The sequence below is a fragment of the Myodes glareolus genome, chromosome 4 (genome assembly GCF_982192425.1).
Source record: "Myodes glareolus chromosome 4, mMyoGla1.1, whole genome shotgun sequence".
NCBI lineage: Eukaryota > Metazoa > Chordata > Mammalia > Rodentia > Cricetidae > Myodes > Myodes glareolus.
The window spans coordinates 93,624,971-93,649,111 of NC_142029.1; the positions used below are offsets into that span (position 1 = coordinate 93,624,971).

The following is a 24,141-nucleotide window of genomic DNA, read 5'->3' on the forward strand; positions in this document are numbered from 1 at the left end:
TTCCGGGAGACTTCAGGGCAACACGGTAAAGAAAGCATGGGAGTGGGCGTGTGTGATGGCCGTGAGGGGACATGTTTCACATGGGAGACCAGGAGGCCGGGAGGACGAGAGCTAGACATGGAGTAAGGGTTAAGCCATACCCTTCAATGGTCCACCTCCAGCCGCACACTGCCTGCAGCCAGTCACTGTCTCTTAAAGATTCCAAGAAATTATACCACCCACTGGGTAGCAAGCATCCAAAACATGAGCCTGTGGGAGACATTTCCGATTAAGCCCCAACACCCCATTTCCTCATGTATAAAATGAGGATAATTGCCTTGGCCTTCTAAGTCAGCATGATGTCTGACATGCCCAAAGAATGCTTGACAAAATTATATTAGTAACAGCACATTATTGTGATTAATGACAAAAATTAAAATAGTAATTAACATCATTGTTAGGAAAATATTCCAGGGTATTTGAGGGTTGCCAGCTGCTAACGATGTGAAGGTACTGTCTGCTAATGCGTCATGCAGCGCTGTGCAGGACACTCTGTTAGAGCAGAGACAGTCAAGTTGCTCAAAAACTCCTAGGGAGAGACCCTCATGAAACACCAAGAAATGCCATAAAGCCACATTCACAAATGGCAAAGTCACTTGTCACATTCAATGTCTCTGAAGGTAAGAAAGGGACCAACAGTTAGGAAGTACTGCAGCTAAAGTTCTACTGGCTACCTTTTATATGACAAGAAATGAGAGGCCATAAAATGTATGGACCTAGCCAAAGTCACACATTAACCTGAAAAATTCCATGACCAGAAACACTTCTGACCACAAGCGTTTTGTATAACAGCGTTTCAACCTGCATAGGGTTATACCTTTTTTATTTTTAATGTTTTAATGACATTAATTTATTTTGTGTGTGGTATGCCGTAGCTCAAATGTGGAAGTCAGAGACAACCCATATAGAATCAGTTCCTTCTGCCATGTAAGTTCTAGGACTTGAACTCAGGTCTTCAGGCTTAAACAGTTACAGTAGAATGTGTGCATTTTTGTGTGTGCCACTGTGTGGGTATGCAGATGTGTCTTTCCCAGCTATCTCTGTGGTCCAGAGGCAGATGGATGATACGGATATTGTGGGCAAACAGCTGCTTTCTCTCTCCAGTTGTTTTTTTTTTTAACTGTTTTCTTTGAAATTCCAGAGTTGATATTTTGCTTGTTTTCAATCTGACCCTCTTTCAGAGATGTGTTGGCTTTCTTATTTTTGTTTTTATTTATTTTTTTTTTGAGAGACAGGAGGGAGAGAGAGGAAGAGAGAGAGAGAGAGAGAAAGAGAGAGAGAGAGAGACTGGAAACAAAGAATCGTTGTCTCTAAGCCCTGGCAGGCAGGAAACTCCAATCTCAGGGGAGTCCAGCCAGCCAGCCCGGCCCTGGAGTCAGACTCCAACTCTCTGAATTCAATTTGACAGCTTGTCTGGGACACTTTCTAAGTAACCATTATCCTTCCTTTCTCTAAGTAAAAGAACTGTTATTCCCTTCCACGGGTGTGCTGTGTGCTCTGTTATTGCACACGTGTGGCCACACGGTGACAAACACACAGGCTCTCAAAATTACTGGAAACAGTTTGCATGTTTCCTCAGACAAGTGTAAATTTGTTCCAGGCTAATGAGCAAGAGATTTGAAGTATTAAAACCCACCTCCCCTGTGAGAAATAGGTACATTGGGGCTGGGGGACTTTTGTCCTGGCGTTGGGTATATATGCATTACTCTTGTGTGGGTTTTTTTGTAACACACACACACACACACACACATCCCTCACTACAACAGCCCTCAGCATAAGTTTGAGTGAGTAGCTCGCTATTCCTCTCACCACAGAAGGGACTCACCCGCACAGTTACATCTGCCTCATGCTGCAGAATGGCCTGTGAGAGATGATGGTTTAGAGTTCAGAGGAGATCCGCCATTCCCGGAAGAAGGTCACACTGGGAACTTTGACCTTGTCTTGTGAGAAGCTGTGCAGCAGCCACCTACTCTTCCAAGATGTTCACATCTGAAACCCAGATTCATCACTGTAGGACCCACGTAGGTTTAAGTCCCAGCACCTCTGGACAACTGTGGGGCTCAGAGGTGGGAGAGCATTGCCACCTGGGACACCTTTTCTCATTTCTGAATGGAATCCTACCTACTATCAAGTTTGGACTGCCTCCCCAACTTACCCCATGCACACCCAGGGACCTACTTGTACCTTTACAGGCCCAGGCCTCATGGCTTCACCTGGTTCTAGTCTCTTCTGCCCCTCTTCTGAGGAGTTTTGTTTCTAGCACTGTTTTTCTAATTTCTACAGATTCCAGAGGAAGAATTCTCCTCTCATATGACCAAAGCATGCTGGAGATAGGAACCATTGGATAGGCAGGTGAAAAATGGGCCTTCACCCACTTCCCAAAGATCTCATTTCTAGTTGGGAGATCGGTGGTTTGGCTGTGTTGCCTGTGGGAACTGCACAGTGGGAACTGCACGGTGTGGCCTCTCCTCTTCTCTGCTCTCCTCTACTCCCCTCTCCTCTAGCCTTGACTTCCACTCTATGTGATCCCCTCTGAAGCTGTGATTGGTCCCATCTCAAAGTAACAAGGAAGGAAGTGCCAACGTGCAGGTTTCCATGCTAAGGGAGTAATGGTCTTTTCGTCCTTTGGACCCAGATGCTGCATGGTATTTTATCAGCTAACCCTTCTCCACACACGCTTCTCAGTCTGTGCCCATGCAGAAGGGAGCCAAGGAAAGAATGACTCCCCAGGAAAAATGATTTTCTTCTCCCCTCAATTTTCCTGTTTCTATATTTTTTATACTCTCCCCTTTGTAACATTTATAACATATATTTATTAAATACCTTATTTGCAGCAATTTTGCTATCTATATCATAAAACCTTATTAACTTAGTATTATCATCGTTCCCATTTTATATATGGGGAGCCCAAATCACCACACTGGTTTGCGGCAAAGCAGATCTGTTCTCACCATTCCTCTGCTCCCCACCAGCCAGGGCAGAGATAGGCTCTGAATTTTCCTTTAGTATTTCCATTCTGCTATGTCTCCGTTACTACTGGTGCTGTGATAAAAGCCTTGACAGAAGCAGCTTTTGGAAGAAAGGGTTTCTTCAGGTTCACAGTTTAGTTGTGTTCATCGTGATGGGGAGGTCCTGGAGGCAGGAGCTTGAGGCAATCAGTCACGATGCACCCAGTCAGGAAACAGAGAGCAGTGACTGCTCTGCTCTGCTACCGTGTCTCTTTAACCCAGTCCAGGATCCAAGCCTAGGGAATGGCGCCACTCACTTCCATCGTAATTAATTTAATCAAGGTAATCAGGTTCCTCACAGACCTGGCCTGTGATGTCTGCTTGATCTTGTCAACCTGACGTGATCAGCCATCACACAACGCCAAAAGACCCATTTCCTCAGGAAGCTGGTGTTGCGTACTTTTAAGTCCATATGACTGTATTAATTCTTACAGTGGTCCAAAGACTCTCAATTTTATCTGTGTTCCAAGAGGCATATTAGTTTGTTTCACAAACCTTTCCATGGAGGAGCTGGGCCCTTGAACTGGAAACTTCCGTTGTTTTTGCAATGTTGCCCTCACTCTACCCTCACTTTAAAAACCCACACTTTATGATTTACGTAACGATACATATAACCTTGTGAGCCCAATATTACACTCCAGAGAAATGAAAAACAATGAGCTTTAATAAAAGATGTATTATGCTGAGTGACATTATTACCAAGCATTGCAATCAATTTAATCTGAAAAATGAGAGCGGGACATGGACAGCAGTACAGGAAATTGTTCCATTGTTCTCCTTGGATAAGATGCACATCAACAAGACCTGCCAGGGTGATATTACCTCACCTAGGTTCCTCTATACATCAACAAGACCTGCCAGGATGCTGCCTCACCTAGACTCCTCTCTGTACATCAACAAGACCTGCCAGGATGATGCTGCCTCACCTAGACTCCTCTCTGAACATCAACAAGACCTGCCAGGATGCTGCCTCACCTAGACTCCTCTCTGTACATCAACAAGACCTGCCAGGATGCTGCCTCACCTAGACTCCTCTCTGAACATCAACAAGACCTGCCAGGATGATCCTGCCTCACCTAGACTCCTCTCTGTACATCAACAAGACCTGCCAGGATGCTGCCTCACCTAGACTCCTTTCTGTACATCAACAAGACCAGCCAGGATGATGCTGCCTTACCTAGACTCCTCTCTGTACATCAACAAGACCAGCCAGGCTGATGCTGCCTCACCTAGACTCCTCTCTGTACGTCAACAAGACCTGCCAGGATGCTGCCTCACCTAGGCTCCTCTGTACATTTGAGCTTGCCTGTATTAGGGAACAGAGGAAATAAGTTACAGCTGAGTGGTGGATCCTTAGAATTGAAGGCTTCCACTGTTTCCGCAGTGCTATCCCCAATCCACCTTCACCTTAAGAGCCTACACTTTATTTCTACACTTAACGATGACTCTAGCCTCTCGGTTTACACTACAGGGCTTACCTCTTGTCCCTGGACCAGGAGTCACCACCCCCTCAGACATTCCGAGCACCTCGGGTGTTCTCTTTTAGATCTACGTGCCTTCCTTGCACCTGCCTTTGCTCTATCCTATCAGAGCTGCTTTCAGATGCTTCCTGGAGAAATAAAGGAGGCTGCAGGTGCCCATGTTTCCGGCAATGTTAAGGGAATGCATGTACCTTGGTGCATTTTTATTTAAAAAAAAACAAACAAAAACAAAAACCGTGATTCCTGTAAACACTTGAGACAGTTGAGACAGAGGGGCAAATATACAAGGCTAAGAAAAAGTATCTGTGGGTAATGACATCCTGGATAGCTTTCCAACCTGACTCAGTTTCCTCCTTCTCCTCCCACACTGACAGACTGGGGCCTCCTGACTGGTGCTCTGTGGCTGAAGTTCCAACCCTGACACAAATTTCTCAGTGGCCGTTCACACTTGCTAAGTAGGCTTGGCCCTCTGAATTCATCTCTAGCCTGGCTGTTGCTATATTCGTCCTGCCATCTCTACCAAGGTTCTCTTTGATTTAGAAATTTGTCTCATTCCGCACAATGAAGCTAAAAGTCAGAACAAAATTGATCTTAGAGGATTAATACCTTCACCATGTGGTATGGTTTGTGATGAAAACTAAAAGTGGCCCAGTTGATTGAAGGAGAAGGGACTCAAGGTAATTGGCAAGAAAAGGAAGATTGTCTACAAGTGGGAGCTGGTGGCTCCCTCAACACAGAGTAGCCCAGAGGTACTTGGCTTTCCCATGGTTTAGATATCCCAGGCTTTTTCAAGGGCAGTGGCCTCTGGGAAGTGCAACCAGTCTTTCACATCCAGGGCTCCCACATCGGCAGTTTCAACCAACCATTGATTGATAAGGGTGCATCCCATTGAACAATCAAGTTTCTTGTCATTCCCTAAGCAGCATAGGATGACAGTGACTTACAAAGTGTTAGATATGATAAGACATTAGATATTTTAGATACTCCTCTAGTGGGGCGATGAGGTTTTGTGCCTTATTTATACGGTGATGTGTGTGCATCGAAGTGATACCCACGTTGTGAGGCAGTGTAAGTGATCCAGAAATGACTGGTAATCTCTAGGAGGATGGGCGTGGGTTCTACCATAGTACTGCATCATTTTATAAAGAATTTTCAGGCTGCAGAGATGGCTTAGTCATGAAAGGGTGGGATAACAGCCAAAATAAAGAATGAGTATCTGTGGGTCTTGGTATGTGATAAAGACTCTTAAACAAGACACCCTCAGATACAAAGGAAAGACTCTGCTGACAAACCCTTAATTTTCCCCATGCTTTTTTCTAATATCTGTCTATCACCTATCTATCTATCTCTTTATCTATCTGTCTGTCTATCTATCTGTCTATCTATATACAGAAATGTATAGCTCTGTCTTTTTCTCTATATGGAGAGGAGAAAGAGAGAAAACCACAGACAAACAGGGGCACCTTCTAGTAACACGCCATGCTAAGCAGCGTCCTTCGTTATTTTCATATGAAGATCTTTCCGGAGCACATTTATAGATGCAACACCTTCCTCTCTTCAGAGAAGCCTCAATGGAAGATCACAAAGTGCTCATTTCTCCTGAAGGATCCCCAAGAAAAAGAAGATAAAATCTTTGACAAAGAGATTCTGAGGCTGGAAAAGGTGCGTGAGGGCCTTGTCCTCTCTCTCAGGGATTCGTCAGTCCCACAAACGAGGATTGAGCGCCTCTCCTCTCCCTTTAGTGCTGTTTGAATTCCTGTCAGGCATAAGCTAAAGAGAGAATAACAGCATTTAGTAGGATAATTACTTACATGTCAAAATCCAACAAACCTTCAAAGCCCAAATCAATCGTACCTGGCTCAGAGTGTGTTTGCCTTACTTCTGCAACTGGAGTCTCTTCCCTGAGCCCCACATCCACACGCTATTTCTGGACCTAATTATAGATTACCTTGTCATCTCTAATTGTGAGTTTTGTCCAGTATTCTTTCCTCCCAGCCTGTAGATTTTCAGTAAATAACATTGACAACTGACAGATTCACTGGGAAAGAAAATCTAGTCTTTTTCAATTGAGTTAAATATTTACTCAGTCTTACTCCGCAAAAGAAAGAACCAGAAGAAATCAACTTAATTAGCACACAAAATAGTAATTCCTCATCCCCTGTGAATAAAACCTGGAAAAGAGGGATTTGGGGAAATGGCTCACTGGGAAAAAGTACCGCACAGACATGAAGACTTAAGTTCAGGCCCCAAGTGTTCACATTCAACACACAAACAAAAGCAGGCAAGGCGGCATGCATCTGCAATTTCAGCCTGGGAACAGAGACAGCTGGAGTCTAGGGGCTCACTAGTCAGCCAGTCACTGGCCAGACAGTGAAGTAGACACTAATGCTACTAATAGAGGCAGATACTCAAGCCCACCTCTGTCCTCCACATGCCCATAACACACACACACACACACACACACACACACACACACACACACACACACACAGACACAGAAAAGATTAACTAGAATTCCGAAGCACACCTTGGAGGATGTGGAACCTTTCTGTACACGCGAACTCATCCATTCTCCAGTGATCATTGTGCGGAATAAATAAACTGTTAACTCTTACAAAGTCTGAAATTTGCAAATAAACAATGGTTTCCCACAAGAATACCCCTTTCATGAACTGAAGTCAGAGAAGTGAAGTCACTCGCCTGGGTTCACACAGCACAGAGCTGATGAGATGGAAAGTGGAGGACAGAGTTGGAGCCTCCAAATCCTGAGTTCTTCCCTTTGTAGTAAATAGTGCTACTGTCTGGGAGAAATGTGATTGTTCCCCCAAAATATCTTTAAAGCATTAAATGACCCCCCCATCACCCCAACAGGCCAGTGCTTGGTAAGATTCAGCGATTATTCTTCCAAAGAGACAAAAAAAAACTGTTCTTGGTATAATTTTGAAAAATCTGCAAGCCTCAAAAGTGTTAGTTTGCCTGCACAGTCATCCAGCAGGACTGCCCAAGAGCCTAGATCACTTTAAAGAAAGTCGGTTTTAATACTCTGAGTCATATTTTCAATTTCTATTAAAATTCTTACGTGGCCACATATGCTGTCTCCCAGCTTTGGGCCTTGGGTCCTATGCTCATTTGCATGTCTGGCTTAGATCATGTCTGGGGTCCCTTGAAGTTGAAACAGGGCCTCCCATTCTGTGATAGAGCGGGACCACAGTCTACTACCAAAACTGGGATCATTTTCTCAGATACACAGAGGTAAGATTCCATGTTGGACATGGCCTGCTCACCTACCAGGTCAGAGCAAAGCACTGTAGTTTCCTTTAGCTTGACTTGACCTGTCTTCTTTCCCCATGACGACTCCAAAGATATGTCCTTCCCTGGAAACCACGTTGGCTCTTTAGCTGTCTGTCAAAAGACCAGTCTCGTGAAGTGTTGACCAGCCATCTTAAGTCACAGATTAGGGAATGGGCCTGATGCTGAATAAACAGAAATCAGCTGACTGTTTAACTACTAAGCCCCACTCACCCTTTTCTGTCCCTCATCCAAACAGTGAAAAGACCCTGTGGAGTTTTTAAATGTTACTGCCCTCCGACATCAAGCAGCTCCCACTAGACATGAACTAACAAAAAGGAACTGACTGTCCTGAAAGTCTTTGCTCTCCACAGAGGACAGTCTAAGTGCTTGTCAGAGGGAACTATGGTGTTACAGAAAGCTCACGTTAGACAGTCCAAATCTTTGCTCAAATTATATGTTTTCAGGGAGGCCTTCATACCCAGCACTGCCCGCCCTCCCCTGGCCTGCTTTGCTGCATCACATCCAGCACCTTCTAATCTACTGCAGAGTTTACTATTTGTTTTGAATTAAGCTCCACAGAGCAAGGGTGTTTGCATAGTCAATGGTGTATTCTAGACACATAAATGTGTCTGGCAATAGAGCAGGCGATCAATAAAAACTTTGTTAAGTGAATGAATGTATAGTGGGATGTGTCCGTTGAATCCAATAAGCTAGTACAGAGGTAGAATGGGAGGGGACAAAGGTGACAAAGATCCAGTCCCTCTGCTGTAGAGAAGATCACCTAGCTAACGAAGTGTTTTACTTAAGACAGACACTGGACTAGCCAGCAAGGTATCATGCTTAATAATGACACTGGACAGTTGAGCACACAAGAGCAGTAAACACAGAACAAGTGACCAGTGAGTCTTGACTTGGAGGACTTGGAAGAAAGGCATGCAAAAGTCAATTTATGAGGATTCGATGCCTGCGGAAAAGGAGGGCATCTTGTGGGCAGAGTGGCCTCTCCGGAGGGGCAGGGGGCTAAACATAAACAACACTTCATTACCTAAGGGAGCTGTTATATTTTCCTTTTTCCTATCTGGAATCCTCTTAATCCTGAGGTCCATCTGACCAAAGAAGTATGCAATTTAGTTGTGTCTACATGACCCAGTGTGGACGGGAATTTTGGCAAACACCCAATTCATCTAGTCAGTCTGAATTCCTATTCCACATGCGTCCCCAAGCTCCACTTTGAGGCCTTATCAAAATAAATAGTCCATTCCGACATCTGTGCCATTTAGACAGAAGCCCACAGGGCAAAGAGAAAGAAGGACCCAGGCTCTGCAGACTGCCTTGAGAGATGGTGGCAAGACTGTGCCCAGAACCGGTGCCCCCTACTTTGTCAAACTTTTCGTATTTCAAAGCCAACATTTCTTTCCAGCATTTTCCTCACGTGTCTTCTTTTCCCTCTGCACATAGAATATCTTAAACACTACCTCCATTGTGCTCTATGAAGCAGAGCTGGTCCTGAGGTTGAGGGACTGTTTGAATTCCAGGACAAGGTCTTTGAGAAAAGGATATGTGAGCCAGGATGTTTTCTCTTGCGTCTATGAGTTCCAAGCTAGAGCAAAGGCTGCCCTTTTTACCTCCCTCTTCCTGAGGTCTTGGGGGATGCCAAGATCTTCTGTAGCTCTGTGGAACAAAAATGCCACAGAAGGCAAGGCTGGGGGAGCTTTAGAGAATGGATTAAATGAGGAGGGGACTCACCTTGAGTCTCAGGACCAATTAAACAGGAACATAGACAGCCCTTCGTCATGGAAGAAGCAAAAGCTGATCATGCCTAGATTCTGCCCATTTCTGTGTCTGAGATCATGTTTCTCAAACCAGGGTTCTGGTGAATCCATCCCTTGCTCTGGAAGAAAATCACATCTTGAATCACTGTCCAAGGGCACCAGGGTAGAGCTGGCCCTTGGGGACTTTTGGGCTTCTCTTCCTTCTCAAGGCCTTCCTGAATGAGCTTTGTGACCTCCTTTGACTGTAGTGATAAAGGCAAGATGGAACAAACTATGTGTCTATCATGTACATTTTTAAATTCCCATTTATGGAAAACACAGTTGATTTTCACAGCGAGTTTAAGGCTTTTGTTATCTTGCTTTCCCAACCATCATCGCCAGACAGAGTTTCTCTATAAAGCCCTGGCTGTGCTGGAAATTGTTCTGTGGACCAGAGATTTCTTTGCCTCTGCCTCCTGAGTACTATGAATAAAAGCCTGCACTGCCACCACCAGGCTTGTTGTTCTGCTTTTTAGAGAAACAGAAATTAAAGTTCAAAAAGACAGACTACTGTGATCAAAGAACTCAGATGAACAGGGACAGACCTGAGATTAGACTCCAGCTGATCCCAGAAATCACCATGAGACTCTAGTAAGAAAGAGCATCCCCAGGACAGAGCCCTAAGCTCTGCTTAGACTGTACATATTCTGGGTTAGAGACTTTTGCCCTGGATTTAAAGTAAGATTCGGGCCAGTAGGTCAGACAAGAGGAGGTCAGGACTAATGTGAATGAGGGCATCATAGAGATGGTTGAAGTTGAGAAGCTGATCCTGAGTTATAAACCAGGGATTCAGCAAGTAGTGGTGGCTTTTGCAGGAGGAGTTCAGCCCCAAGAAGAGTCCAATGCAGAGAGCCCCAGTCAGGTCAGTGATCAGAAGAGTTACCTCTACTAATATAGAAACTACTAGAAGCACAAGACCTCAGGCAGAGAATCAGCTGAGAAGGTCACACAGGCACATGCCCCCCAAACAAAGACCAAGCCTTACCTATTGGGCTCACTTAATACCCAGAGAGATTGGCAAGCAGACCCAGGTTTCCCAAGCATAAACAACAGGGAGGCTGCCAGCCCTGCTCAACAAAAACCAGAAATTCAATGAGAAGTTTCAAGGAAAGTGCATCTTTTTCCACCAAGTCATAGAGAGCAGGGCCCAGTGGAGTAAGGGACCAAAAGAGAGGCTTCTGTGTGCTGCTGGTGGCTGGGAATGATGTCATGGCCATGTAAAGAGCTGTGTAGAGTCTGAAGCACCTGGGCCTCAGACAGTTGACTGAAGGCATCAGAGCAGAAAACAAGGTCTTTGCAGAGATGAATACCATATTTCCAGGACTGATTTAACACCGCCGTGTCTATGCCATGGTCACAGCCAGCAAAAGCCTTCCTCCTCCGACAGGGCTCGGAGCTCATATTACTCTACCCTGGGAGGATGCCTTGGAACCTAAGAGGCCATTTAGTGTCACATTCAGCCACACTGAGCATTGCATAATGGAGAAACTGTTCAGGGCGCCATAGATGGGAAGCCGAATTATCCACAATGGCTGGCAAAGTCCAGAATCCCCGGCATGAGGCCCAGGTCTCTTTGCTTTGGCGAAACCTGGCCTCAGGATTGCCTGAAACCAGAAACCTTAGGCAAAGCCCACTGGTGGCTGCTCAGCAAAGAAAACACAATAGGATTTGTCATCTCGGTGCTCCTTAAAGCCAGGGGGTGTCAGCCTTCCCTGGAGGAGAAAGGGAGTTTGTCAGAATTAGGGCATCATTTTCTGCTGATAAAGCCATCTGCCACCACAGAGAAGGCCTGAGCGTGTCACCTCAGGGGTTGGCCTGAACTGTCACATTTTTGACACCGAGTCTTTGGCCACCTCAAACTTTTTTCTCCAAAGCCAGCTGTCAAGACACAGACTCCATGTACCACATGTGTGGCATCTGTTTGTGTGTGCATTCCGCTGCTCTGCTCGGAGCCTCCACCGCCTGTAGGCGGAGTCTGCACTCACTGGCCCTGGCCATTCCCAGGCAGCATCAGGCTGTGGAGCCAGGGTGTTTGTAGGAATCTGTGCAGCCGTCCTGCGCCCTGCTCCAGCCTTTCCGTGTTAGTGGCAGAGATGTCTGTCTGTGTGTCTGGCACTAGGGCTGACCACATTGCGAAGTTTTCACTTTTGGAGGACATTTAGCAGGAGAAAACAATCGCTCGTTTTAGTGATGCCATTGCCCTGTTTAACAACGGGACCAGTTCTGATAAATACCATTTCAGGTCATTTTCTTTTTTAAATATACCCACATAAACATCGGAATGTACTTCCATTGTGATGGCTTCACAAGATGATATGACCTTAAGGGACCACCATCCTATGGGCTGTTCCCAGCTGGTCCAGGCGCATACAAGAGCGATACCCCGCTCCTGACCTCCCTGAAGGAACATGCTTTCAGCTTCCACTTCAGAATAGGTGGACCACTGCCCAGACAGTGTTGACATAGTCAACAATCCCCATACCACAGGCCTAAATTAGCTAGAGACCTAGTTCAGCAGGGTAAGAGTCTTGGATTCTTTTCTGCTAGTGGACAACAGGGGCTGTGCGTATTTAACAAGGAGAAGGCATTGTCTATCTGGTCATTCGTTCCTTCCACACCACCACAGGCAAGGCCATGGTCTCAGTGTTGCCACACACTCTGAACCATGAAAGGGTCCCGCCCCCCGTGTGGAATACAAACAACAAACCCAAATTGATGAATGATGAGGTAATAGGGAGGAAAACGGGAAAGGGGGGGTAAAAAAAGGATAGAGAGCAACGGGTGGGGGTGCCCTTGACAAAATGGTCAGCGCCTTTCTGTTCCAAGTGTTTTCAGATGTGTGACAGTGGTGTGGGTCTTAGGCCTGCTGATACCTGTTTTCCAAAAATATGAGTCATGCTGGTTCCTGTGCGGTGTTGACTTGAACGTCTCACTTCTGCTCCCAGGCTCTCTGTTCTGTAAACATCTAAGGCAGATAGACAGATGCTCTTGGCCTTGGCTTTTCCCATCTTGATACTTCACTCTCAAAGCACCGGTTTTAATTCAGTCCTACATGAGGGAGATACCTCCTGCACCCTAACCCATTCATGGGGCATTTACTAGACTGTGTAGTAAGTGGGCACTGGCTGTGCTTTGCAGACTTAAGGGCCAGTGAAAGGATTTCCACATCTGGAGAGAGGAATAAGAAGGCAGAGAGGAGGCAAGTCCGTGTTTTTCACGGCTGATTCCCTTGACTGGGCCACACATTGGCTGAAGATGCCCACAGATGTCACGGCCGTTTGTTGCTCTGTGAACTTCAGAGGGAGAGCACTGCACAGGCTGATAGTGGAGTAGTCTCATGTCAGAACTTCTCTGTTTTCACTTGGGGGTGGGATGAATGATTAGTTGAATTGCTAGGCTTTGACCCAAGACATGCTCGTGGGAGCTCACGTCCCCCACCCCCGTGGTCTGCCGAATCTTAGAAAAGATGGACTGCCACGCCCTTCCTCAAGCTTCAACTTCAAACTGTTTAGTTAGTAATCTGGTAAAATTCATTCCTATGCTCTGGAACTTTTGTCCACCTGCTCTGTCCTGAGAACTAGAATAAAATAATACAAGGAAAGGCGACAAGAAGTGGATGGTAACCGCAGCCACCGCCAGGAGTGGACTGAAAGAGCAATTATTCTGAACAGTTACGGGACAGCTTTCTGAGACAAGTGCAGGTTGGAAACTTTAAGACAGACTTTAGTGGCACTTCAGACTTCAGATGTCATATATCAGCTCCTATAACTTAGTGGGGTCCCCTCTTTTTTACTTCTGCCCTGACTAGTTTTATGTCAACTTGGCATAAGCTGGAGTCATCTGAAAGGAGGGTACCTCGGTTGAGAAAATGCCTCCTTAAGATCCAGTTGTAAGGTATTTTCTCAATTAGCAATCAATGGGGAGGGTCCTGCACCCTATGTGTGGTGCCATCACCGGACTGATGGTCCTGGGTTCTTTAAGAAAGCAGCACTTCTTCACGGCCTCTGCATCAGCTCCTGCGTCCAGGTCCATGCCCTGCTTGAGCACCTGGCCTGAAGTCCCTCAATGGTGGACTACAACCTGGAAGTATAAGCTGAAATAAACCCTTTCCTCCCTAACTTGTTTGGTCATGGCGTTTCATTGCAGCAATAGTCACCCTAGAAAAGACACTTGCATTCATCACATTCAATTTCACTTTCTGTTCTGTCCCTCTAGCACGGCCTCCACCCCATAAGTCCTCTGAGCTTTCCACACAATCTTTACACTCCACTTTCTCGGAGTTGCTATACACTGGGATCCTCCCTGGATCCTATTGTTTGAACCATGAAGGCCACAGAGATGCTGCTGGCTTAGCTCCCACAAGGTCCTGAGTGATCACTCAACCCTCTCGGCCTGGTCCTCTTCTTCTCTCCCGCCACATCCCAATACGCCATTCACACCCACAGCCCCACACCACCTACCTCTGTTCCTGGCTGTGTGGCTCACTGCCCAGCCCCCAGACAGGTCTCCTTCAAGTCCCAAGGGCTCCCAATGCTACTTACCTTTTCCTCTTCACTCTCCAGGAAGCCACTGACATCTCAACCATGTCTTTGGCACCTGATGACAATACCTGACTATTTTAGGAACCTTGTCATGTCTACAATGGAAGGACCTTATTTTATATGGCTGGCTTTCCCTAGCACTTCATGCACACAGCACAGTACGGAAAGTTGGTCCCAAATCAGTGACAGGAGGTGAAGCCAGCAACCTGTTCCTGACCAAAGAAACACTTAGCTGACTCTTCTGTCGCCAGTGGCTCATCTTAAAGCTACAGACAGTCCTTGGGACTCCACAGATCCCCTCAGAGAGTGTTCATAAAGTCATCAACCTCATTCCATGCTCAGAACCACTGCTTGTTGGCTTCCCGTGTGCTTGTTTTGAAGCAAGAAGAATTTGTTTTCAGAAAACAAAGAAAAAAGTAGGTCAAGAATAAAAACCTACAACTTGAAGGAGTTGAGTTGTGTCTCCTTGTCCTGGTCCCCGCCTCCCTCTCCAGCCGCACCCCCCTCGTGTTCTGTTTTGCTTTTTGTGCCAATTGCTAAAGACTATAATTTTAAAAGCTGAACTGACTTTTCCAGAGCCATGAGGAATGTGCATGTGCACATGGATTTTTCCACAAGGACACTTCCTGTCTTTTGGTTCCTCTTAGCCAGTAGTAGTGAAGCCAGGCAATCAGATATATCCATCCATCCATCCATCCATCCATCCATCCATCCATCCATCCATCCATCCATCCACCCATCCATTAATCCTCCCAGCCCTTATTCTAATTTGTTTGAGAGGGCAGACCAAAGGGGATGGTTTGTGCTGCGCCCTGTCAGACAGTTGTTTGAGGAAGTTTGTGTTCCATTTATTCAGATGGAATTTTATGGTTCCTTTGTTGTTCAGGGAACGACTTTGAGAGTCAGTGTTCGGTATCCTTTGCCCTTCTACTAGGCCTGTGCCGTGTCTCAAGGATACTAACACAATGAGAAAGGAAATGAGGACTGTTTCTAGGCAGTTACTTAAGCAATTTCCGAACATGGTTGTGGAACCAGAAAAGTTGAATAGCACAAAGTTCAGGGTCCATATAGTACTAGCATCTCCTACCTGGAACATCTCATTCCCTGCCCAGCCCTGGTATTAGCCTCTTCTAGCTGGTACATCTCTGTCTGTTCATTCCCTGCTCAGCCCTAATTCTGGCTATCCCTCTGACCTTTCTTCTTTCTGTGTGGCTGTCAAACCAGGACCCTTTCCTGCCTACAGAGATGTCTGAGAGGCTGTGGACAGCCTACAGTGCGGGCACACCTCTGAGTGCCATTCCATAGCACTGGTGTCACGAAGTGATGCTGGAGCTGGCTTTCCAGGAACGTCATGGCCTGGACTTTGAGTTGCTCTGCCCAGGGAACCTTTTATCTGTACAGCACTCCTCAGCTCTTCAGAGCTGCCCAAGATCCTTACTAGTCATGTATGAACAGGTTTCCCCCTTATTTCGTGGCAATTTATATTTTTAGGAAATCTTATAAGGTAGCTGACAGATATTCTCACTTGATCATGAGCATAACCCCATCAGGCAGATAATTCATATAAAAGTTTTCTACCATAAAGACAAGGATTGGGGAAGTCTTGTGATCCCTCCCACAACTCACAAAGAATGATGACAGGGACAGAATTTGAGCCAGTCTTCCAACTTCAAGTTCAGGATCCTTCCTACTGCTTCAGCTCCCAGATAAGACGAGTCTCAAAATTAAAGCGAATGTGTTTTCTCTCAGCCAACCCCCAGTCCTCGGGGAAGAGCATCCTTCAGGGATTTGGTGGTGCTTAGCAAGCGATTGCTGAAATAAATTTAGCCTCTTCCTATCACCGAGAGAGCATCTTCGTAATGCCTTCCTGCCAAGCAGGCAAAGCTAATGCACTCCTGTTTGTTCTTTCTCAACAGACCCTTCTTATGACTCAGTCAGGAGAGGAGGATGGAGCAATACTATGAACTCTGGCATCAACAAAAGTAAGTAAATGGTGAACCATTCTATGGGAGAGAAATATTTCCTGGGAGCCAGAAGTTGAGGGGTGGGAATAGGGTTGCGAGACACACTAGGAACAAGCATTTGTCTCCTTGCTGTCCGATTAGCTATCAGTCTGACTCTGCAGGGGCTGTTCAGATTTCTGAGGTTTGTTTTGCTGCTCTTAGTTTTAGAGCTTAGAAGGTTTGAAGGTTTCTTGGGACAAGCTGATTCACAAAAGAAAAGTGATTGGTCTGGTTTTTGTTATTTCAGACAGGACAATAAATCTCTAGGACTTGGATTCTCCACTTGACAAGGCTTAGTCATGCCAATGTTCCTAGCCCCAGCTAGAGAGACTGGCACAGAGGATAAAACATGAGGAGATGCTATGTGTCAAAAACATTAGTTTACCCAACAAGGATGAGGTGAAGGCTTGTTGAAACCCACCCAATATCTACCATTAAGGGGTAATGAAGGAGGATGATGCAGTCCTCAACCAATGTGTCTATATTACTGTTCCCAAGAAGTTAAACTGCTGGGAAATAAAATGGAGGTAAAGGAAACTACTTTAAGAATGGGACTGTGATTGCACAAGCAATAACCAGTATCGATCTTAGTGACGAACGTGCATGATTTGTTCATTCTGCATGCAGCATGTGACTCTGAAGGACACATGAAGATGAGCCAGGCATGGACCAGATATTTAGGCAGGAGAGAGAAATCACGTACACACAACTGTTTTCATCTGAGTTGTGGGAAGGAATGCCCGTGCACCTGCTGCTATTTGAGTTAGCTCTACAAGGGCAGGCTAGGTCTAGGGATCAAGAGAAGACAGGTAAACCTGGACGGGTGGAGGTCGGAGAAGACCATGGTGTCATGTCTGGCAGTGAGAAGATCCCTGGAGTTTAGGATGTGTGGTGGGCAAAAGTTGAGCAAGGGATAGTGAATGATACTGGGATAGTAGACCTACATCCTTGGTGGTAAGAAATCACTGAAGTGGTGAGCATCACAATGTGTCAGCGGGAAGAGAGACCTGTGAGGGTGCCAGTCACACCAAGCCATAGAGCACACAAAAAGCAGCACCCATTCAAGATGGGGAAGGCAGGGAGGAATGGAAGGGGCATGTGTGAGACACCATGGAGGGACCCTCACAAAACACAGAATCACAGGAAGCAGGTGATCTTGGCTCAAATGTCACTTCCTCAGGAGAGATGTCTGCAGAGACCCTATTTTTAACTGATCTATTTGAGTAGGGGGGACATGTGTGCATTTTGGGGGGCACACGGGTGGGCACGTATCCATGCATACACATGGAGAGACCAAAGGAAGACATTGATCTATCATGCTGTCTTGTCTCTTGAGATAAGGTCTCTTGTTAAACCCAGAACTCACCATTTCTCAGCAAGGTTGACTGGTAGCAAGCCTCAGCAATCTTCTTGTCTCTGCCAGCACCTAGCCCTTCCTGAGCCCCACATTACAGATGCATGCAGCCATACCACGCTGTTTGTACGTGGATGCTCAGGATCTAGACCCATGCCCTCATGCTTCTGCAGCAAGTACCTGCATCAGCAGGCGTTGCTCAGTGTTGGATCTTCTGTTAAAATATAAATTTTCTGCTAAATCTCCTGCCTGGAGACCAATGCCAGCATAGCAATGTGATCAGCATCCATAATAAAATGAATACGTGAGTCAATGAGAGAGTGGGTGGATGGCAGTACATGTGCCCTCCTTCTGGGGGATATGAGACAAGGCTATTTTCCTGCCCCCTGAAGAACAATCCACTTACCACCTTTGCTTTCTTCTCCATAGGCCCTCCCCTTGGAGGAGCACAGACCATGGGCAAGAACACTGAACAGCGGCCCCAACCAGGTACCTGGACCAGAGGTGTAGCCTCTCCTTTGTGTGTTATATGGTTGTGGATTCCACAGTCAGTGGAGGATGAGATGATGCACAGTTGGCCCTCCACATCTGTGTGTTCCATCTGGGAATCTGTAGACAGAAGTTTTTCTGTCTGTCCCAACTACTTGCTCCCGATCCCAACAACTGTTTCCAAATTACACACATAGTCTTAGTATTATTTATAAATGTTTGGCCAATAGTGCAGGCTTATTGCTAACTAGCTCTTACAACTTAAATTAACCCATTTCTATTAATCTGTGCATTGCCATGTGACTTCTGGCTTTACCTGCTCTTTGGAGTGTTTTGCTTCCTGGGTGGCTGACTGGCATTCTGACTCCACCCTCCTTCTTCCCATCATTCTCAGTTTGACTTTCCTGCCTAACTTCCTGCCCAGCTATGAGCTGTCAGCTTGTTATTAACCAATGAGAGTAATACATATTCATAGTGTAGAAAAGGATTATTCCACAGCAAGGTACTAACCAATCACAGACGGATAGCACTCAGGAAAGCATCTGCATCTGTTCCGAATGGATACAAACTTGTGCATCTGTACTGAATGGATACAGTCTTGCTTTCTCTCATTATCCCTTCAACAATACAATACAGCTATTTGCATAGCACTTGTATCCTATTGGTAATCTAGGGATAATTCAAAGAACATGGGTGGATATGCATAGATTATATGCAAATATCGCATTGTCTGTAAAGAACTTGAGCAACCACAGATTTTAATAGCCTTGATAGGTCTTAGCATCTACTCCCTATGTATACCAAGGACAACTCTACTTCACACATTGTCTCTTCTAAGAGAGTATCTGTGAATTAAGTAGGAAGTACTGGACCCAGGAAACCATTTGTTAAATATCAAGACAGAAAAGGGACTTCAAGCTGAAATGGCCCAATGCCTTATTTAGTAGAAGAAATCTTGTGAGTGAAAGGAATTATTACAAAACAAACAGGGTTGAAGCCAGAGTCCCTACTTCTTTTCCAAGCCTTTTACACTGCACTAAGCCGTACTTAGCTGCATACTTGCAGATGCCCTCACCTAGTGATGAATCTTCTTAACAGATAAGAGGGAAGAACTTTGAAGCCATGAACCTAGAGACTCTTAACACTGGAATGACATACAGACTGCAATCACTAATACCCTCTACTGCATGACTTCCTAGGACATGCCTCCCTGCCCCCACCTCGGCCCTTGCTCATACTTGCACACTTGCAGCAAAGAGGAAGTTGACAACCCTACCTTGGCTCAATTCTGAGCAAGTATCCTCTGTTCAGCTTCCCCTCTGGCCACTGGTCTTCTGGGGAAAGGTCCCACAGGAAGACCCTTCACAGATCTGTCTTTTACACGTGATATAACTGAATTAAGATCTGAACAAGTCATTTGCTTTGGGATGGGCAAACATTCCACCCAAAATACAAAAAGTGAATAAAAGGTGAAATTCAAGTGAAAACCAAGTCAGGTAGAACAAATTTTTTAAAAGTTCTGGGGGAAAAAAAACCAATATCGTCTGCCCAAACTATGTCAGTGTCATTTAAATAAATATTAAAAGTTAATAAAAAAGAAGGTGGGCTAAAATGTTTTAAGAAATGTACACATTAATTCAAGATTTTATGAAGAAGTTACATTAATTTGTTAACAATTACAATTATAATTGGGGAAAAAACAGTGTTTTTAACAAGCAGCCATTTCATAGCTGAAATACAAACTCTGGTTAGTGTTGCTATTTCCAAGCTTAAAATCACAGAGTGTTCTGGTAGAAGGGAACTGAGGCCAGGTACTCGACCCACCCTTCTCAGCTGAGAAAACTGATGCCCAGAGGTTGCCCGAAATGTGCTTTGTTCATGGCATAGCTGGGATGAGAACCCAGGCCGCCTGGTGGGTTGTATGGTCCATCAGAAACCTCAGGCATGTGTATGGGTCTTCAGCACTGGGAAGGGGACTAACGTCTAGTAATCACTGCGGGGCCTCCTTGAAGCCCGTTTAACAAGCAATCCTCTCATTTATCCACCATGTGACTGAGTATTAGCCAGCTCCTCTGCAAACGTGTGGGTGATTTTGCTTGCGGTAAGAACAGCATAATCTAAAAGTTTAGAAACCAAACACGAAGAAATGATGCTGTTGCTGTTCCACGTTGATTGGGCCATAACTGTGGCCAAGGTCTTTGGTCAAGTTTTCCTATGAAATCAAAATCAAATTGATTTATAAAAAGTGAGAACCATTGAGGGTTCTTCACCTTCATGCTGCTATCCAATCGTCTGACGACGACTGAAGCAAACCTCTTTTGCTGTTCTTTAGATCCTTATCAGATCCTGGGCCCGACCAGCAGCCGCCTAGCCAACCCTGGTGAGTAACCTTGGCCTGCCAGCCTTTCTTCCCAGAACGTTCACTGCATCTGGAAGGTCACAGGAACCTTAGTCCCGAGTCCAGCCCTGTCTGGGGAGCTGCATGTGCTTCCTTAGTCAAACGTTCAGTTGTGCACAGACAGCAGGGCCTGTTAGTGGGCAGCAGTGTCCACTGGCTGAAGGTTCTTCTGGAGACCAAATGTGTGCCCTGCATCTTTGTACAGACATTTGTGCTTGCAGTAAAGACCCAAGTAGAGGCTGTAGTGAGGAAAGTTGTTCTCGGTTACTCCTCATACAGGGCTCGTGAATAAATGTCCCCAGGTGTTTTGGTTTTGATTTGAGTGTTGGAGTTATTCAACCTTTTCAAACGAAGTGTGTCCCTAAAGAGTTGCACATCAAGTCAACTTGACAATGTGTTAAGGATTTATCATTAAAAACCACTCTCAAATGTGCTCTCCTAAGCCCAAACCGTGGAGATTGGGAACTAAAGGCAACACAGCCAGGGCTACATGCCTGCTGCATCTGCAACACCACAGGAAACACAAACTCTCTGGGCCTCCTCCCTGCTCTTTAGTATGGGCCTGTTCTTGCCCAGAAGATAAAGAGGCCACCCAGCATCCCCTCCTGCTATTTTTACCTCTGCCCACATTCTTCTGTGCAGAAATTAACACTAAAAGCTATACACTAGAACTCTGCTGGAGAAAAACCCAGCTTAGTGTACCCTATATCCACGATGTCCCTTCTCCCTGTGACTACTCACAGCAACACCCAAGAGTCTCTGGGATGCTTGACACTCTTTAAGACCAAAAGTAGCCTAAGGGACTTAAGTCCTAAGTAGAGATTAGATAGTGACTCAGGCCTAAAGAGAAGAAAAGAGTCAAAAATCTTAGCAAAAGGATGTGGGGAGTTGGCTTCGCTGAGCATAACAGCTTACGGGGACAAAGCCAACACTTCATTACCAACCTTTGGGACAGTCTGTCTTAAGATCTAACCTTGTGTGATATGCTCATCTCAGTGGCAAGCCGTTTTTATTGTATCTTTCAAACTAGCTGGATGAGAGGATTTTTAATGATGCTCTAGCATTTGAAGCGATGGGCGTGCTAATGACCCCACTTTTAACATCAATCACTGTGCACACTTGCCAAAATATCACCCTGTGCCCTGTGAATATGTACAATTCTTACGGGCCTACTTCTATTTTCTAAAGGAAAGGGCAAAAGAGGGTTGTCTCCATGATTCTGACACAAGAGGAAATCAAGGGTTTCTTAGGAAGGACCCAAATTGCCATGTTTAAGAATCAGCATTGAGACCATTCTCTCCTGTTTCCTCACCGCCTGCAGGAAGTGGGCAGATCCAGCTGTGGCAGTTCCTCCTGGAGCTACTGTCTGACAGCGCCAATGCCAGCTGTATCACCTGGGAGGGGACCAATGGGGAGTTCAAAATGACGGACCCCGATGAGGTGGCCAGGCGCTGGGGAGAGCGGAAGAGCAAGCCCAACATGAATTACGACAAGCTGAGCCGGGCCCTCCGATATTACTACGATAAAAACATTATGACCAAAGTGCATGGCAAAAGGTATGCCTACAAATTTGACTTCCACGGCATTGCCCAGGCCCTGCAGCCGCACCCCACTGAGTCATCCATGTACAAGTATCCTTCTGACATCTCCTACATGCCTTCCTACCATGCCCATCAACAGAAGGTGAACTTTGTCTCTCCCCACCCATCCTCCATGCCTGTCACATCCTCCAGCTTCTTTGGAGCAGCGTCACAATACTGGACCTCCCCCACGGCTGGGATCTACCCCAACCCCAGTGTCCCCCGCCATCCTAACACCCATGTGCCTTCACACTTAGGCAGCTACTACTAGAACTTAACATCGGTGGCCTTCTGGCTGAAGTTCCAGCTCTCCCTTTTCCTGGATACTCTGGACTTAAAGGGCAATAAGTGGCCTTGAAGAGACAAGAAAACTGGACGTTCTTTCCTTTGGATGAAACTTTTGCATTTGTTCTTTTTAAAAAAATGATTATTTTTATGTCAAAAACTTTTGCTTCCTCTACCTGAAAAACAAAAACAAAAGCGAATCATTCCATGGGCCAGTACCCCTGTTTGGATTCTCAACCTCCTGTCATCCAATGAGTCAAACATTTAGGTTAATGGAATGGTTATACCGTGGTTCTGAGAAAGAAGTATAAATTTTCTTTATAAGTTTTATGACCAAAGCAGTTTCTTCTCAACCACCCAGGTCTCATCATTGTAGGATTCCTTAGGAAAATGAATCATGGACTTGACCAGGAATGTTTGAGACTTAGTGAAAATCAAGGCAGGATGTTTATAATCTTATCTTAGGAGGACTTAATTCAGTGGATGGCAACTGGAACACTGGCTGGGAGGCCAGTGAAGTTTTTGCCCAACTGGAATTAAAGAAAGATTTGTGTGTATGTGTGTATTTAAGAAGCCATGGGTATTACAAAATCCCTCTCATTGGACAATATGCACTTGGCTGACCATTCTCTCCAGACATAGTCAGAATATGAGCTAATGTTTAACACAGGCACAGACACTCCTGAAGGACAGAGGATTTAAATAACTATTTTTTTTTAATGACAGTGGGTCCCAGAACTTTGAGAAGTCATAGGGATTTCTAAACTCAGACAGATTCGCAAACGCTGTGCGTTTGTCAGACCACCAGATCACGGTCAACCAATCAAAACTTACTGTATAAATTATGCAGAGTTATTTTCCTATATCTCACAGTATTAAAAAAATGAATAATTAAAAATTAAAAAGAGTGAATAAACGAGTTGACCTCGGTCACAAATGCAGTTTTACTATCAAATCAATCATTGTTATTTTTTTAAATATAATTTGTAGATCTTTTGTCAATCTGTACATTTGGGCTATTTGTACGTTTTTATAGCTGGGTTTTTTTAAAATAAGCATAATGTGACTATTGATGAAAAGATACAGGGCGTTTAAAGTCACTGTGTTCTTAGTAAGAAAAGCCGTGGTACAGTTAGTTAACAGGAATGCCAAAACAAAAGGAAAGGTGTGTTTAGATCTGCAGAGCTTCAGAAATATCTGTAAATAACAGGGCTGCAATAACCTGAAAAGAACAGACTCTGCCTCGTGGACACGAGGGCTTCTCCCGCTCCATATATGCAATATATTTTTAGACAGAAAAATATATATATAATTTTGCAAGTAATCGTGACTTTTTAAACTATAAGTGTTAAGCTGACAACTGTCCAACGAAGACTATGTTGTAAAATAATTTGACTTAAATAAATTGTGCCTTCTTCTCTCAGAACTGAAGACATTGTGTTCTTATTTTCTGCCAGATCAAGGGCTTTCCCATGGTGAAATCGTTTTTATTACTGTTGGGGCGTGTGTGTGTGTGTGTGTGTGTGTGTGTGTGTGTGTGTGTGTGTGCACGCATGTGTTCACGTATGCATGCTATCACACAAGTATAGAGATTAGAGGCTGACTTTTATGAGTTGGTTCTCTCCTTTCACCTTAATTTTTGAGGCAGAATCTCTCTGTATTTCTACCACCCTGTGGACCTCAGGCTAGCGGGTCCACAAGCTTTCCCACGGCTCTCCTGCCTCTGTCTCTCATTATAGGTGCCTACTTCCAGGTCTGGCTTCTTCACATGGGTCCTAGGAATCCAACTCAGGCCTTCGGTCTCGCACATCCCACTTTGACCCACTGAGATCTCTCACGGGACCCAGGGAGAAGCTGCCTA

At 45.3% G+C, this 24,141-nt stretch overlaps 1 protein-coding gene across 1 annotated transcript in view; it reads left to right on the forward strand.

Moving 5' to 3' along the window:
• Positions 1-23,706, forward strand: part of Fli1 (Fli-1 proto-oncogene, ETS transcription factor) — a 116,642-nt gene extending 92,936 nt beyond the window's left edge. Inside the window, exons 6-9 of the mRNA XM_048458682.3 lie at positions 16,088-16,153; positions 17,958-18,017; positions 20,350-20,397; positions 21,737-23,706. Of these exons, the coding sequence (XP_048314639.1) occupies positions 16,088-16,153; positions 17,958-18,017; positions 20,350-20,397; positions 21,737-22,266 (704 nt within the window). The 3' untranslated portion in view covers positions 22,267-23,706. The remainder of the gene's footprint in view (positions 1-16,087; positions 16,154-17,957; positions 18,018-20,349; positions 20,398-21,736) is intronic.
• The last annotated feature ends 435 nt before the right edge of the window (positions 23,707-24,141 follow it).